This window comes from Oncorhynchus nerka, linkage group LG27 (genome assembly GCF_034236695.1).
Source record: "Oncorhynchus nerka isolate Pitt River linkage group LG27, Oner_Uvic_2.0, whole genome shotgun sequence".
Classification (NCBI taxonomy): domain Eukaryota; kingdom Metazoa; phylum Chordata; class Actinopteri; order Salmoniformes; family Salmonidae; genus Oncorhynchus; species Oncorhynchus nerka.
Window position 1 is genome coordinate 27,770,341 of NC_088422.1, and position 14,495 is coordinate 27,784,835.

The following is a 14,495-nucleotide window of genomic DNA, read 5'->3' on the forward strand; positions in this document are numbered from 1 at the left end:
CACACACACAGTACACACACTCAGCAAGATGCTGTCGACAGCAATAGAACCAAGACCGCAGTTACTGCCGGTTGTCATCTACACATGAAAATGGAAAGTGATGGCTTTCATTTTCTGTCTCTCTTTTTCCACCACAGGCAGTGTAGTAATCACCAACACGGTTTTAATTAGTCAACGAGGAGCGTGAGCACAGAGAAAGCAGGTCAGAGGAGAGCAGGTTCTCACGCCTACAATACCGAAACAAACAGGGAGTAGAAACAATGCACGACACTGGCCATAGCAATGGAATGGAGCCGCTCTGATTGACTACACACTAGAATGTCAGACCAGCAACCCACAATGTAGCCTACTGTAAATCTCACTCAGTAGCAGAAAAGTTATTAACTAAAGGCTACAGTGTTTCTGAAGAATATTGTGTTTATAAACAATTTATCTAAAAGGGTACATATACTCAGTGTACAAAATGTCACGCTGGTGTAAAGGATTTGGAGACATGCGCAGGAATACACCCAAAACAAACATGCATACAAAACACTGGGACGTACCCAAACAAAAGAGCAAGGGTAAACCTCGTAGAACGACACGCAAAACACGCAGCACAAAACATGCAGTACAGGCTGCGACAACACATACGTACTCACACGACCAACGGACATGTGAACAATAATCCACAGCCCAACGGGGAAACAAAGGGCACATTTATACAAACACAATCAGTGAGGAATTGGAACCTGGTGTGCGTAATGACACAGTTCAGTGCAGCCTAGAAGGCTGGTGACGTTAACCTCCGGAACTGGTAAAGAGAATGAGCAGCAGTACCAGGGGGATCCGTGACACAAAACATTAGGAATAGCTCTCTAATATTGAATTAAACCCCATTTTGCTCTCAGAACAACCTCGAATCTACGGGACATAAATTCCACAATGTGACTAAAGAGTTCCACAGGAATGCTGGCCCATGTTGACTCCAACGCTTTCCACAATTATGTCAAGTTGGCTGGATGTTTTTTGGGTGGTGGACCATTCTTGATACAGATCGGAAAATGTTGAGCGTGAAAAACCCACCAGCGTTGCTGTTCTTGACACACTCAAACCGGTGCACATGGCACTTACCACCATACCCCCGTTCAAAGGCACTTAAATCGTCACTCTCTGAATGGCACACGTACACAATCCATGTCTCAATTGTCTCAAGGCTTAAAAATCCTTATTTAATCTGTCTCCTCCCCTTCATCTACACTGATTGAAGTGGATTTAACAAGTCACATCAATAAGGGATCATTGCTTTCACCTTGATTCACCTGGTCAGTCTATGTCATGGAAAGAGAAGGTGTTCCTAATGTTCTATACACTCAGTGGTACAGTATGCACATTCTATAATGTCTTTATAGTCATAGCATAACATGAAGTAGTCACAGGTTCAACATGTTGATTAGTCATAAGCTGCGGTGGAGTTTCAAGCGTGTTGATTTCCATGCTAAAATAGCATAGCACATTCATGTCTCATGGGATGAAATTACAAACAACAGTGTTTGTGTGTCTAATGTCATGTTCTGCATATGTAACACTCATGTAGTGTTCAGTGACAGTGTGTGATGCATAGATGGGGTTACTGGCTTCTCTACATTGGCTTTCAATCATCAGGAGAAAGAGAGAAATGGTGGAGATGCAGCACTGAGGTTATGCATGGCAGTGTGAACCCTTTCAGACTGGCAAGTGTCAGGGAGAGTGTTAGAGTATGATAGCGTTGGCTGATAAGCTCCTGTGTTGTACTATGGGAGTTGGTGGAGTGAAAGGGGATCAGTCCACAGCAGTGTTTAGGGTTTCAAACACTCCTCTGGGAAGGTAAATGGATCGATCCACGTTGCATATGAACTAACCCATTTCCAGCCTCCAGACAGGTATTCTTCCACACACATACACACACACACGTACGGATGCACTTATGCAGGCACAAGTTGGTAAATATTTTTTTTACACTTCACCACCGACTGGTATCTTCTCTTCACAAGCCAGCACGGAACTGAGATCTGTGTAATCCCTGTGTTTAAAATGTCAGTAGCATGTAGATGTGCCTGGCAGGCTCAGAGAGAGGGGCCCTGCTGCACAGGCTGTGGTGTGTGCTGCTGCCGCCATGCTTCACTGATTACAGGGAGAAGAAGAGTTAAAATAGAGCTGCTGCTGTCTCATTAGGGTAGTATGGGCTATGGGTTTGGTGTGTGTAGGTCTATGGTCTGGATCCTACCCATTGGCGGTCTGGGTTTGCCCAAAGGCACAGGAGACTGTCCAGATCCCGGACAGCGTGAAGAGAGAGAACACACACCACCCAAATGACAGAGCACTCACACTCAACCTGGCACACCATGGACACACAAGCATAACACAACACTGCTGTTTCCAGCCTCTAGCTCCATCCACAGCTGCAGTAGACATAATCCACACTGGCATATAAACCACGGTCTTCCCAAGGAAGAATACGAGGCCCTACAGCAGTCTGATTGATTGTGGTTTTGCACCTGTCCTTCACATAGCAAACATCCACTGTAAACAAATGTATTGAAAGCCATAAACAGAGCGGAGGCTACGGTTTCATGTAAATGGTGGCAGTGCATCAATATGGCATTGCCTCTCACCAGGGCCCTATATGAAGACAGATCAATAGGACAGCCATAGCTTGAGGAGCCTATCACAGTTTTTAGCAGGAGGAGAGGGTGTCCAGGATGTCGTCCGTCTGCACCTTTTGTGACAGTTTTATCCCAGCCGAGGGGGAAGGTAACACGGAAAATGCCACAATGAGGAGCGATAAACGTCAGGCCCAGCGCCATGGTAATGGCTGACAAACGGTTGGCTGGTTCCCCTCTCTATCTCAGCCACCCAGTCCTAGACACATGCAGCTCTCTGTTATACTCTATAAGAGGGCACAATGACAGGAAGAGCAAAAAGAAAATCGCCCACGGCACTTCTTTAGGCAGGTTTGACAGGCAGCCATGCTAAGTTACTGCCTCTGTCACATTCACACCAGCTAATATGATTTCAATCCACATAGCAAAACATTATTGTTAGCCAATCCCGTGTAACCTAAGTGAGGTGATATTTTATGAAAAAGGAATAGACTGCACTAGCTGGTATGGGCACAGTCTTTTCACACCATTTCAACTGCTGGGCAGTTGAAACCCACACCCTCTGTGCTACGTCACAGTGGGTGTGGGTTTCAAAGTGCAACTTAAGGATTGTCTGATACGCGTCCACGTTCAACCGAGAACCCTCCTTCTAGGACCTCATTCAGAAATTAATGGTTTATACTGTACAATTGCACTTTCATTTTAATACAATTTTGCTTTATTTGAACTAACGATAGCTAGCTACTAAGTGACCAAAAGGCTTCTCAACAGCTTCTACCCCCAAGCCATAAGACTCCTGAACAGGTAATGAAATGGCTACCCAGACTATTTGCATTGTGTGTGTGTGTGTCCCGCCAACCCCTCTTTTACGCTGCTGCTACTCTCTGTTTATCATCTATGCATAGTCCCTTTAACTATACATTCATGTACATATTACCTCAATTAGATCGATTAACCGGTGCCCCCGCACATTGACTCTGTACCGGTACCACCTGTATATAGCCTTGCTACTGTTATGTTCACTGTCATTTTAATGTTTATTTTTTCTTTACTTACTGTATCTATTGTTTACCTAATACCTTTTTTTAACTTAAAAATTGCACTGTTGGTTAGGGCTTGCAAGTAAGCATTTCACTGTAAGGTCTACCTACACCTGTTGTATTCGGCATATGTGACAAATACACTTTGACTTGATTTAAAGTTGGACCAGTTTTCCCAAAAGTGAACGATGTGTAACGTCATGTTTTGCTTGCTAGCCAACCAACAACGTCAATGCCGCTACCAAGACAATCTACTAAGACTAACTGAATAGAATATATGAAACTGATCATGACTAGACTTAATCTATACTGAACAATAATATAAATGCAACATGTAAAGTGTTGGTCCCATGTTTCATGAGTTGAAATAAAATATCTCAGAAATGTTCAATATGAACAAAAAGCTTTTTTCTCTCAAATCCCTGTTGGTGAGCATTTCTCCTTTGCCAAGATAATCTATCCACATGACAGGTGGGGCATATCAAGAAGCTGATTAAACAGCATGATCATTACACAGGTGCACCTTGTGTTGGGGACAATAAAAGGCCACTCTAAAAAACACAATGCCACTGACGTCTCAAGCAACCCGGACAGCTGATGAAACTGTGGGTTTGCACAACCAAAGAACTTTGGTATCAGAAACAGTCTCAGGGAAGCTCATCTGTGTGCTCGTTGTCCTCACCAGGGTCTTGACCTGACTGCAGTTTGGCATCGTAACAGACTTCAGTGGGTAAATGCGCTCCTCCGATGGCCAATGGCATGCTGGAGAAGTGTGCTCTTCACAGATGAATCCCTGTTTCAACTGTACCGGTCAGATAGCAGACAGCGTATATGGCGTCGTGTGGGCAAGCGGTTTGCTGATGTCAACGTTGCAGTACCCCATGGTGGTGGTGGGATTACTGAATGGGCAGGCATCAGCTACGGACAACGACCACAATTGCATTTTATCGATGGCACTTTGAATGCCCAGAGATACTGTGATGAGATCCTGAGTCCCATTGTCATGCAATTAATCTACTGCGATCACCTCATTTTTAAGCATGATACTGCACGGTCCATGTTGCAAGGCTCTGTGAACAATTCCTAGAAGCTGAAAATGTCCCAGTTCTTCCATGGCCTGAAGACTCACCAGACGTCACCCACTGAGCATGTTTGGGATGCTCTGGATTGACGTGTACGACAGTGTGTTCAAGTTCCCGCCAATATCCAGCAACTTCGTACAGCCATTGAAGAGGAGTGGGACAACATTCCACAATCAACAGCCTGATAAACTCTATGCGAAGGAGATGTATGAGGCAAATGGTGGTCTCAGCAGATACTGACTAGTTTTCTGATCTAAGACCCTACCTTTTTTTTTAAAAGGTATCTGTGACCAACAGATGAATATCTGTATTCCCAGTCATGTGAAATCCATAGGTTAGGGCCTAATGAATTTATTTAAATTGACTGATTTTATTATATGAACTGTAACTCAGTAAAATCTTTGAAATTGTTGCATGATGCATTTATATTTTTGTTCAGTGCAATTTCACTGCGATTGGTTAGTCAACATGCAATAATACCTGTATACTGTCACTCACTGAGTTATTTGCATTGCTGGCTTGATTAAAAACTGTTAATCTGATGGATTTTGTATATCCTTGGTTTTATTGATTTTTTCAAGGGCCTATACGTGAGGCCAACTTTATCATATTATCCTGGAGGCATACTTATACACCCAGTCTAATTACTTTGCGTGCATGATATCTCTTAACTTTAAACAATGCGAAATTTGGATACAATATCATTTGTTTCAATTCTGTGGCTGAATGAAATAGCAAACGTAATGTGAATTCAGTGATTACATTTGTTTACTTCATCTTTGTGGCTTCCTGATGAAACAGTAACACCCATTAGCCTGCTGTAGATAAGAGTACAGGTTGGCTTAGCCTATGGGTAGAATAGATTCCAAGATCCGGACAGCAGCTCGGTTCTCGGCACTGTGACATCGCCCGCATGCATGCATACTCTCCTCCCTCAACACACTGCGACGGCAGATACATCTAAAACTCAGATAAGAAGAACGCTTTGATAATCTTAGGCAAACACACTCATAACTCCAATAAACAGAAGCAACAGAGGTAGGCGGATGAACACCTCAGTGGAATACATTTGGAAGCTCAATGACCAAGCAACCTAGAGGATGAATGAAAAGCCTAGTACGTTACGGTTGCTTTTTGCTGGGATTGTAACCTTAGGTTTATGTACTGAATATCTCTATCCTCTATTTCTAAGAATATCTCTATCTACTAACTAGGTAGAGTGAAATGTCGCTTTGCTCATCATAAATGATTGATAGGTTTATCACCACTGTGAGTACAATAAGATGAACCATGAAAATACCACATCAAAACCAAACATGAAAACGATTTATTGTTCACAATTTTTTTTTTTTACAGAAAATATAATGTCCTTTTTTTTATGGCGATGGAGAGAGTGGCGATTAGAGCAGTTGCTTGCTCACTTGACAAATGCTCCGCTGTCTCAGCAAGGTCATGACATTAAAACTGTAGCATAGAAGAAGAGGGAATAGAAGTGGAACTGACAGCGTTTTCGAAACATGAACTCGTATTAAAAATCCATTCATATACACCCCCAGGAAGAACATGACACTTAAAAAAAAAAAAATCTGACAAGCGAGCCCTTTTTCACAAACTCATAGAATGTTTGGGAATAATGTAGATTAAGGCATTTTTGAAAATTCTATAGCGATATAGAGTGGGAAAATGGCTGTGTGTTTGGACAATTTATAGACACAGCAACAAATAAAACCTAAACAACATGTCTTGTCCAGGCCCGGAGTCTACACAGGCCGGTGCGCCATAGCCAATCAGAGCTCAACAGACCTTTATGCAAATAACTATTTGCCACACGGGCCTGCCATCATTCACTTTAAACTGGACTGTGTGTTTACAGGCAGTAACAAAAGTGCGACTTTAGATCACTAGAACAAACGCATTCGCCGTGAATGGATTTCTGCAAATATGTAAATACCATGGGAGTCCTCTTAGATTTGGGAACTTCAAAATTGCACTGTTAAACGATGGGGAATAAAATGCTTGTCCCAACCCACATTTTGACAACTGACTGGGAACTTGCCTGCCCGCCCATTTGATCGATGCCAAATACATTTAATTGACAACTAAGGGTGCGTTCGTAAATTGCCTCCAGTGTGCTTTGAGTCGTTCGTAAATTCAGAGCGTTGTCAAATTGTCTGTTTGTAAATTGTCAACAACTACAGACCAGTATCCCTTCTTTCTTTTCTCTCCAAAACTCTTGAACGTGCCGTCCTGGGCCAGCTCTCCCGCTATCTCTCTCAGAATGACCTTCTTGATCCAAATCAGTCAGGTTTCAAGACTAGTCATTCAACTGAGACTGCTCTTCTCTGTATCACGGAGGCCCTCCGCACCGCTAAAGCTAACTCTCTCTCCTCTGCTCTCATCCTTCTAGACCTATCGGCTGCCTTCGATACTGTGAACCATCAGATCCTCCTCTCCACCCTCTCCGAGTTGGGCATCTCCGGCGCGGCCCACGCTTGGATTGCGTCCTACCTGACAGGTCGCTCCTACCAGGTGGCGTGGCGAGAATCTGTCTCCTCACCACTGGCGTCCCCCAGGGCTCTGTTCTAGGCCCTCTCCTATTCTCGCTATACACCAAGTCACTTGGCTCTGTCATAACCTCACATGGTCTCTCCTATCATTGCTATGCAGACGACACACAATTAATCTTCTCCTTTCCCCCTTCTGATGACCAGGTGGCGAATCGCATCTCTGCATGTCTGGCAGACATATCAGTGTGGATGACGGATCACCACCTCAAGCTGAACCTCGGCAAGACGGAGCTGCTCTTCCTCCCGGGAAGGACTGCCCATTCCATGATCTCGCCATCACGGTTGACAACTCCATTGTGTCCTCCTCCCAGAGCGCTAAGAACCTTGGCGTGATCCTGGACAACACCCTGTTGTTCTCAACTAACATCAAGGCGGTGGCCCGTTCTTGTAGGTTCATGCTCTACAACATCCGCAGAGTACGACCCTGCCTCACACAGGAAGCAGCGCAGGTCCTAATCCAGGCACTTGTCATCTCCCGTCTGGATTACTGCAGCTCGCTGTTGGCTGGGCTCCCTGCCTGTGCCATTAAACCCCTACAACTCATCCAGAACGCCGCAGCCCGTCTGGTGTTCAACCTTCCCAAGTTCTCTCACGTCACCCCGCTCCTCCGCTCTCTCCACTGGCTTCCAGTTGAAGCTCGCATCCGCTACAAGACCATGGTGCTTGCCTACGGAGCTGTGAGGGGAACGGCACCTCAGTACCTCCAGGCTCTGATCAGGCCCTACACCCAAACAAGGGCACTGCGTTCATCCACCTCTGGCCTGCTCGCCTCCCTACCACTGAGGAAGTACAGTTCCCGCGCAGCCCAGTCAAAACTGTTCGCTGCTCTGGCCCCCCAATGGTGGAACAAACTCCCTCACGACGCCAGGACAGCGGAGTCAATCACCACCTTCCAGAGACACCTGAAACCCCACCTCTTTCAGGAATATCTAGGATAGGATAAAGTAATCCTTCTCACCCCCCTTAAAAGATTTAGATGCACTATTGTAAAGTGGCTGTTCCACTGGATGTCTTAAGGTGAACGCACCAATTTGTAAGTCGCTCTGGATAAGAGCGTCTGCTAAATGACTTAAATGTAATGTAAATGTAAATGTAAATTCAGAGCGTTTCGCGCTCCGAGTGTTCAGAGTGCGCACTGCACTATGACACGGGACGCTCTGTCAGAGGAGTAGGGTTGATCCGAGCGTTCCTCCCAAAGGTAGTCAAGCACCCAAGCTAACTAGCTAAAGTTGGCTAGCTTGCTAACTACTTCCAGACACTAATGAGAGAACACCTAACTCTGACCATTTTACTCACCCTAGCAGAGCTAGTTCGGCTATTTACATGTTATCTAGAGCATTAGTGACTAACACTGCTGCTGGCAACAATTTAAAATCCGTCATATTCAGCGAGTGTTGCGCGTCTGTAAATTCATCAGTTATTATGCGCTCTCTGGCACACAGACGAGAGTGATCTGAAAACGGAGTAGATCGGCAGAGTGAATTTACGAACACAAGCGATATGCTGACTGGATAACAGTTGTTCATGTTCAGTATAGCTAGTTAGCTAGCAAAGCGATTCACATTTCTTGCTAGCTAACCAAATTACACCTGCATCTCTAGCTGTAGCCACAGAAACAAGATATGATGGGGAAAAGTAGGTCACTCAACCACTCCTCCAATGACATTTAATTAATGGGACCCCATGAGTCAATACATGTTAGAATCACCTATGACAGTGATTATAGCTGTGAGTCTTTCTGGGTAAGTCAAACCTGGATTGTACAATATTTGCCTGCTATTTTTTTATTTGTATTATTCAAGCTCTGTCATGTTGGTTGTTGATCATTGCTAGACAGCCATTTAAGTGTTGCCAGAGATTTTCAAGACGATTTAAATCAAAACTGTAACAAGGCCACTCAGGAAGATTCAATGTCGTCTTGGTACGTAACTCCAGTGGATATCTGGCCTTGTGTTTAGGTTATTGTCCTGCTGAAAGGTGGATTTGTCTCCAAGTGTATGTTGGAAAGAAGATTGAACCAGGTTTTCCTCTATGACTTTGCATGTGCTTAGCTCTATTCCTTTTCTTCCTAAAAAACTTCCTAGTCCTTGCTAATGACAAGCATACCCATAACATGATGCATCCACCACCATGCTTCAAAATATGAAGAGTGGTACTCAGTGATGTGTTATATTTGCCCAAAACACAATGCTTTGTATTCAGGACAAAAAGTTAAGTTCTTTGCCACATTCTTAGCAATATTACTTTAGTGCCTTATTGCAAACAGGATGCATGTTTTGGAATATTTTTATTCTGTACATGCTTCCTTCTTTTCACTCTGTCATTTAGGTTAGTATTGTGGAGTAACAACAATGTTGTTCATCCATCCTCGCAGCAATTTAACTCTAACTGGTTTCAAATCACCATTGGTCTCCTGAGCAGTTTCTTTTCTCTCCATTAACTAAGTTAGGAAAGATGTAAGATTTTATGTATGATAAAAAAAATTACAATGCAAAACATCCACATACAAGCGACAACATACAGATGCACACAAACATCCACAACATCACCCATGCCCAGACCCACCTGCTCACACCATCTCCAGCGCCCGTATCACTCTCCGCCACATGGCCTCAAACTGCACCATTTTGTTTCTCTCCCGTCACCCACATACTTTCAACATTTAGATAATAAAGCATTTAACCTTTCCATTGTGTTAACGATGGAGGATTGGTTGATTTACAGTTAAGTATATAGGTTTTTTTCAAGATGACAAGAAAAGTATTTGTCAAACCCATTGGGTATCTCACTGCACCCTCATATGCCATGTCTTGAAATATGCAGACAGACAGATTAAAATTATATTTACATTGTACTACTTCTGACAGCCAACTTTCTAACTCAGCCCATAACTTCTGGATGTTATAGCATTCCCAGAAGGCATGGATTATTGCGTCATTATTCCTTTTATACTTCCGTTGTGCTGTAGAATTTGTGAATTTTGTGTAAATTCTATACATTAGTTTATACTGGATTAAGCGTACATGAAATTACATAACTGTAATTTCATTAGTTATGTTCCAACATTCCCTCCAATATCAGTTATTTTAAAGTTTTGGTTCCAGTAGCTTATATTTTTCTCAAAGAGTTTCAGTTGGAAAGGCTCTCTGCAATGTTTTCTATATAAATATATATCTTACCTACCATATGAATATCTTTTCTGAATCAAATAGGTTTCCCTCAAGATGAATCTGATGTCCAAAAGATTCAAATCGAAATGTCTTAATATGAAACTTAAGTTGCATGTATTTGAAAATATCTACAATGGTCAGTCCAAAATTGCTTTTTAAATCTGTCATGGAAATAAATAAATTCCCTTTTACCAAAGGAATGTTCAATGTCTTCTTTAAAAAAATGTTACCCATCTACCAGTAGGTGTCCTTCTTTGCAAGGCATTGGGAAAACCTCCCTGGTCTTTGTTGTTTAATCTGTGCGTGAAAGTCACTGCTCGACTGAGGGACCTTACAGATCATTGTGTGTGGGGGTCCAGAGATGGGGTAGTCATTCAAAAATCTTGTTTGTTAGAGTTAGTCCATGCAAATTATTGTCTGACTTGTTAAGCACATTTTTACTCCTGAAGTTATTTAGGCTTGCCATAACAAAGTGGTTGAATAGTTATTGGCTCAAGACTTTTCAGCAGTGGTCCATTTTTTTTTTGTACAAATTTCTAAAACCATAATTCCACTGACTTTATAGAGTATTGTGTGTAGATCAGTAACACAATACCTACATGTAATCAATTTTAAATTCAGGCTGTAACACAACAAAATGTGGAAAAAGTCAAGGGGTGTGAATACTTTCTGAAGGCACTGTAAATAATATGTACTGCATGCTGTGGCATGGACTGCACCTTTTACATTGTTCATCTATTCAACCATTGAAATTCATAAATAATAGGAAATAGTTATATCATTGTCTGTGACCCCTGTATGTATCACATGATGATGAACTACACAGTGGTTCTTGAATGGTTCTTACCTGTGTCCTGTCTGAACTGGTGCATGGACTGCAGGTCTATGACGTAAGGGGCAAGTTGGGCATCCACCTGTCCAAGGACCACAGTCCCCCGCGCATCCCCCTTCAGTACGTTCTCTATGTGGTGGCAAGTTGTCACGTTGTAGGGCCGCCAGCGCCCATGTTCATTCAGCCACTCCCACACCACCACCCGGGCCAGGTTCTGAGGGGGGTACCCCAGCCCGTTGACTGACACCAGCACCCCAGAGCCTGGCCGTGCCATTGTCCCACTATGGTAATCGTGGTTCAGCCACTCCTACTAAAGCACAAGAAGACCACTGCTACCCAGCAGGTCACCAGAGATGCCCACACATTTCTTCTTTTTTTAAACAACAATTACAACTGTGAGGTCAGCAGTCACTCTGATAGTTGTCAGTCAAATGGTGTTGTTTCCAGGGCACAGGTCCGGTGGAGTCTTCTGATTCACTCAAGAAACTCACTGTCTTACTGAAGGCGTTTTCTTTACTGCAGTTTTGACTTCTTCTTTGATCAGCGTCTTTTTAAAATGCCAAAAGCAGCTAGGCTCCCTCCTCTTGTGGCATGATGTGTTTGAAGTGGCTGAAGATGTTGATGAGCTTTGCAAAAGTATACAGCCGGAGCAGTCTCAGAAAACCCCAGCAGAATGAACGTGGGATATACACTCTAAATCAGACAGGAGACAGGAAAGTACATGTGATACCAACCAGATTGAAAATGCACAATGGTAGAATTGGTCCTGAGTTTATTTTTAAAAAGAAATCTCACCATGTCTTTTAACTAAAGGGGAAAAATGGCAACAATAGCCATATTAAACAGATTACCATTTAAATTCATTCATAGGATACCATTAACCCTTGCAATGTTATTACCCCATAATAAGCATGCTGCTGCAGGAGCATAAATTCTTTGCGTAGTGATTTCTAAGTAGTATGGTGACACAATTTCCCTTGTGAGCATATTTATCACCTGCAGGGTTTCACAAACTCGGTCCTGGGGCCTCATGGGTGGACGTTTTGGTTTTTGCCCTAGCACACGTCAAACTCATTCCACGGAGGGTCGAATGTCTGCGGGTTTTCGCTCCTCTCCTGTACTTGATTGATGAATAAGGAACTCCCCTCACCTGGTTGTCTAGGTCTTAATTCAAGGCCAAACCAAAAGACACAAGGCCCTCCATGGAATGAGTTTGACATCCCTCTAGCACTACACAACTGCTTTAAATAATCAACTCACTATCCATTTTTTCTCTAGCACTACACAGCTGATTTAAATAATCAACTCACTATCCATTTTTTCTCTAGCACTACACAGCTGATTTAAATAATCAACTCACTATCCATTTTTTCTCTAGCACTACACAGCTGATTCAAATAATCAACTCATCATCAAAATTAGATGATCTGAATCAGCTGTGTAGTGCTAGGGCAAAAACCAAAACGTTCAGGCCTGGGAGGCCCCAGGACCAAGTTTGGGAAACCCTGATCAAAGGCACGGTAAGAATAATTGGAGTCAATCATGCCATGGATGTAGCCTACACAAAGCAAAACCATAGGTCTGGGGATGAAGATTGTAATACCATGTCTTGGCAATACTGGACAATCATGATCCACACACTTCCCATCGCGTAGAAGGGGTGGGGGTGGTTTGGGATTTAATTACTACAGTTTATTTATTCATAATTTACAATTATGTGCACGATATTCCTCAATGGTATACAATATGACCGAGATCTCTACACCGACATTTTGCATTCCTGTTCACCTTTCAAGCGTCTGTGTTGAATATAATTATAGCCTAATCCAAAACATAGTACTGAGATCTTAATTCTAAATAAAAAAAATATATAGGCTATAGACGTTAAAGCACAATTTTCGCCGGACTCGATAAACCATTGTAATAATCGAGGTTAATTGTTCTAATCCAGTGGAGTTTGCATTGACATATTCATGCAAAAATAAACACAGGTGCAAAATCAAATCATAGGTTGTGATCTAGGCTATAACGCAGGCATACTTACAAATGTTGTCTTCTATTATGCAGGACAGACGCGTTATTCAAGCCTGTAATATTTCCTTCCTAAACATTACAAATAAAAATGCATTTCAGATTATAGATACCCCCATAATCAAGCAGAGCCTCGTTATTTCCAATTATTTGCTATGTTTTGTTTTTTGCATCTAGATTTATCGAAACTCCGACAGTCCGCTATGGATAAACAATAAAACGCATGCCCCAATTACAATCATCCGAACGTTAGAGGTGCAGAACCATTCCTGCTGTAGGACTGTTCTGGTGTTTTCCCCTTTGATGTATTAAATGAATTCGCTTACACACTGAACATGCAAAGTGGTCCAAAATTACTCACAAAGGTCCACGAGCACCTGTAATGCAAATCTCTACCGTCCTCTTGGCTACGCGCGTAATCGCGTAGAGTTGTGGAAAATTCAGAGGATGTTGCGTCGCTGAAGTGAAAACGAGACGACGGTGAACAAGTCTATTCTAAAAACAGCAACATATTGGTAACATGGAAAGGAATTAAATCAACTATATAAGCCTATTTATTCAACACATTTTTAAAATCATTGCATGAAATGGGTCATCTTCAACGCTTTGATCTGAGGGCTTCCGGTGAATTTCATTAGGCTATATACGGTAGACCCAAGCCGACAATGGGAGAAAAGCCTACGCGGTGTGCACATAACAGCACACTGGACTGTTGCTCCACAACCCTCAGTAGCATCGTTGTGGGAAGCGACACAAGAGACTAGATAGGATATAGGCTATAGAGAGATAGGTCTAACAGAAAGACCAGTCTCGCGGCAGCGGATACTTCTACGTATGACTTGAGTTATGAATTTGACATTATTATAGTGTAGCGAACCGTGTCTAGGTAAGCCTGTTACGACCTCCCCTCAATACTTATTGAAGCAGCCGTTTGCAAAGATTGCTACATTGATGGGATGGGGCCACCAGAGAGGTGTGCACACGTGAGTGAATTTGTATAGTGCAGTGTGAGGGACTTGGTCTAGGCCAAATCCCAAATTGAGCCCTATGTACTTGTAGAGATTTGACTGTGTCCCAGAGTGCTGAAATAGGATCAGTTTTGCCTTTAAGGTCATAATTAATAAGGTTAGGCAATAGGGACAGGAGGGGACC

The 14,495-nt window shown here is 42.9% G+C and overlaps 1 protein-coding gene across 1 annotated transcript in view; it reads right to left on the reverse strand.

The window, feature by feature from the left end:
• LOC115111522 (E3 ubiquitin-protein ligase DTX1-like) overlaps positions 1 to 13,416 on the reverse strand; it is a 61,776-nt gene extending 48,360 nt beyond the window's left edge. The window contains exons 1-2 of the mRNA XM_029637656.2: positions 13,357 to 13,416; positions 11,328 to 12,005 (exon numbers count right to left, since the gene is read on the reverse strand). Coding sequence (XP_029493516.1) covers positions 11,328 to 11,586 — 259 coding nt within the window. The 5' untranslated portion in view covers positions 11,587 to 12,005; positions 13,357 to 13,416. The remainder of the gene's footprint in view (positions 1 to 11,327; positions 12,006 to 13,356) is intronic.
• Between the last annotated feature and the right edge of the window lie 1,079 nt (positions 13,417 to 14,495).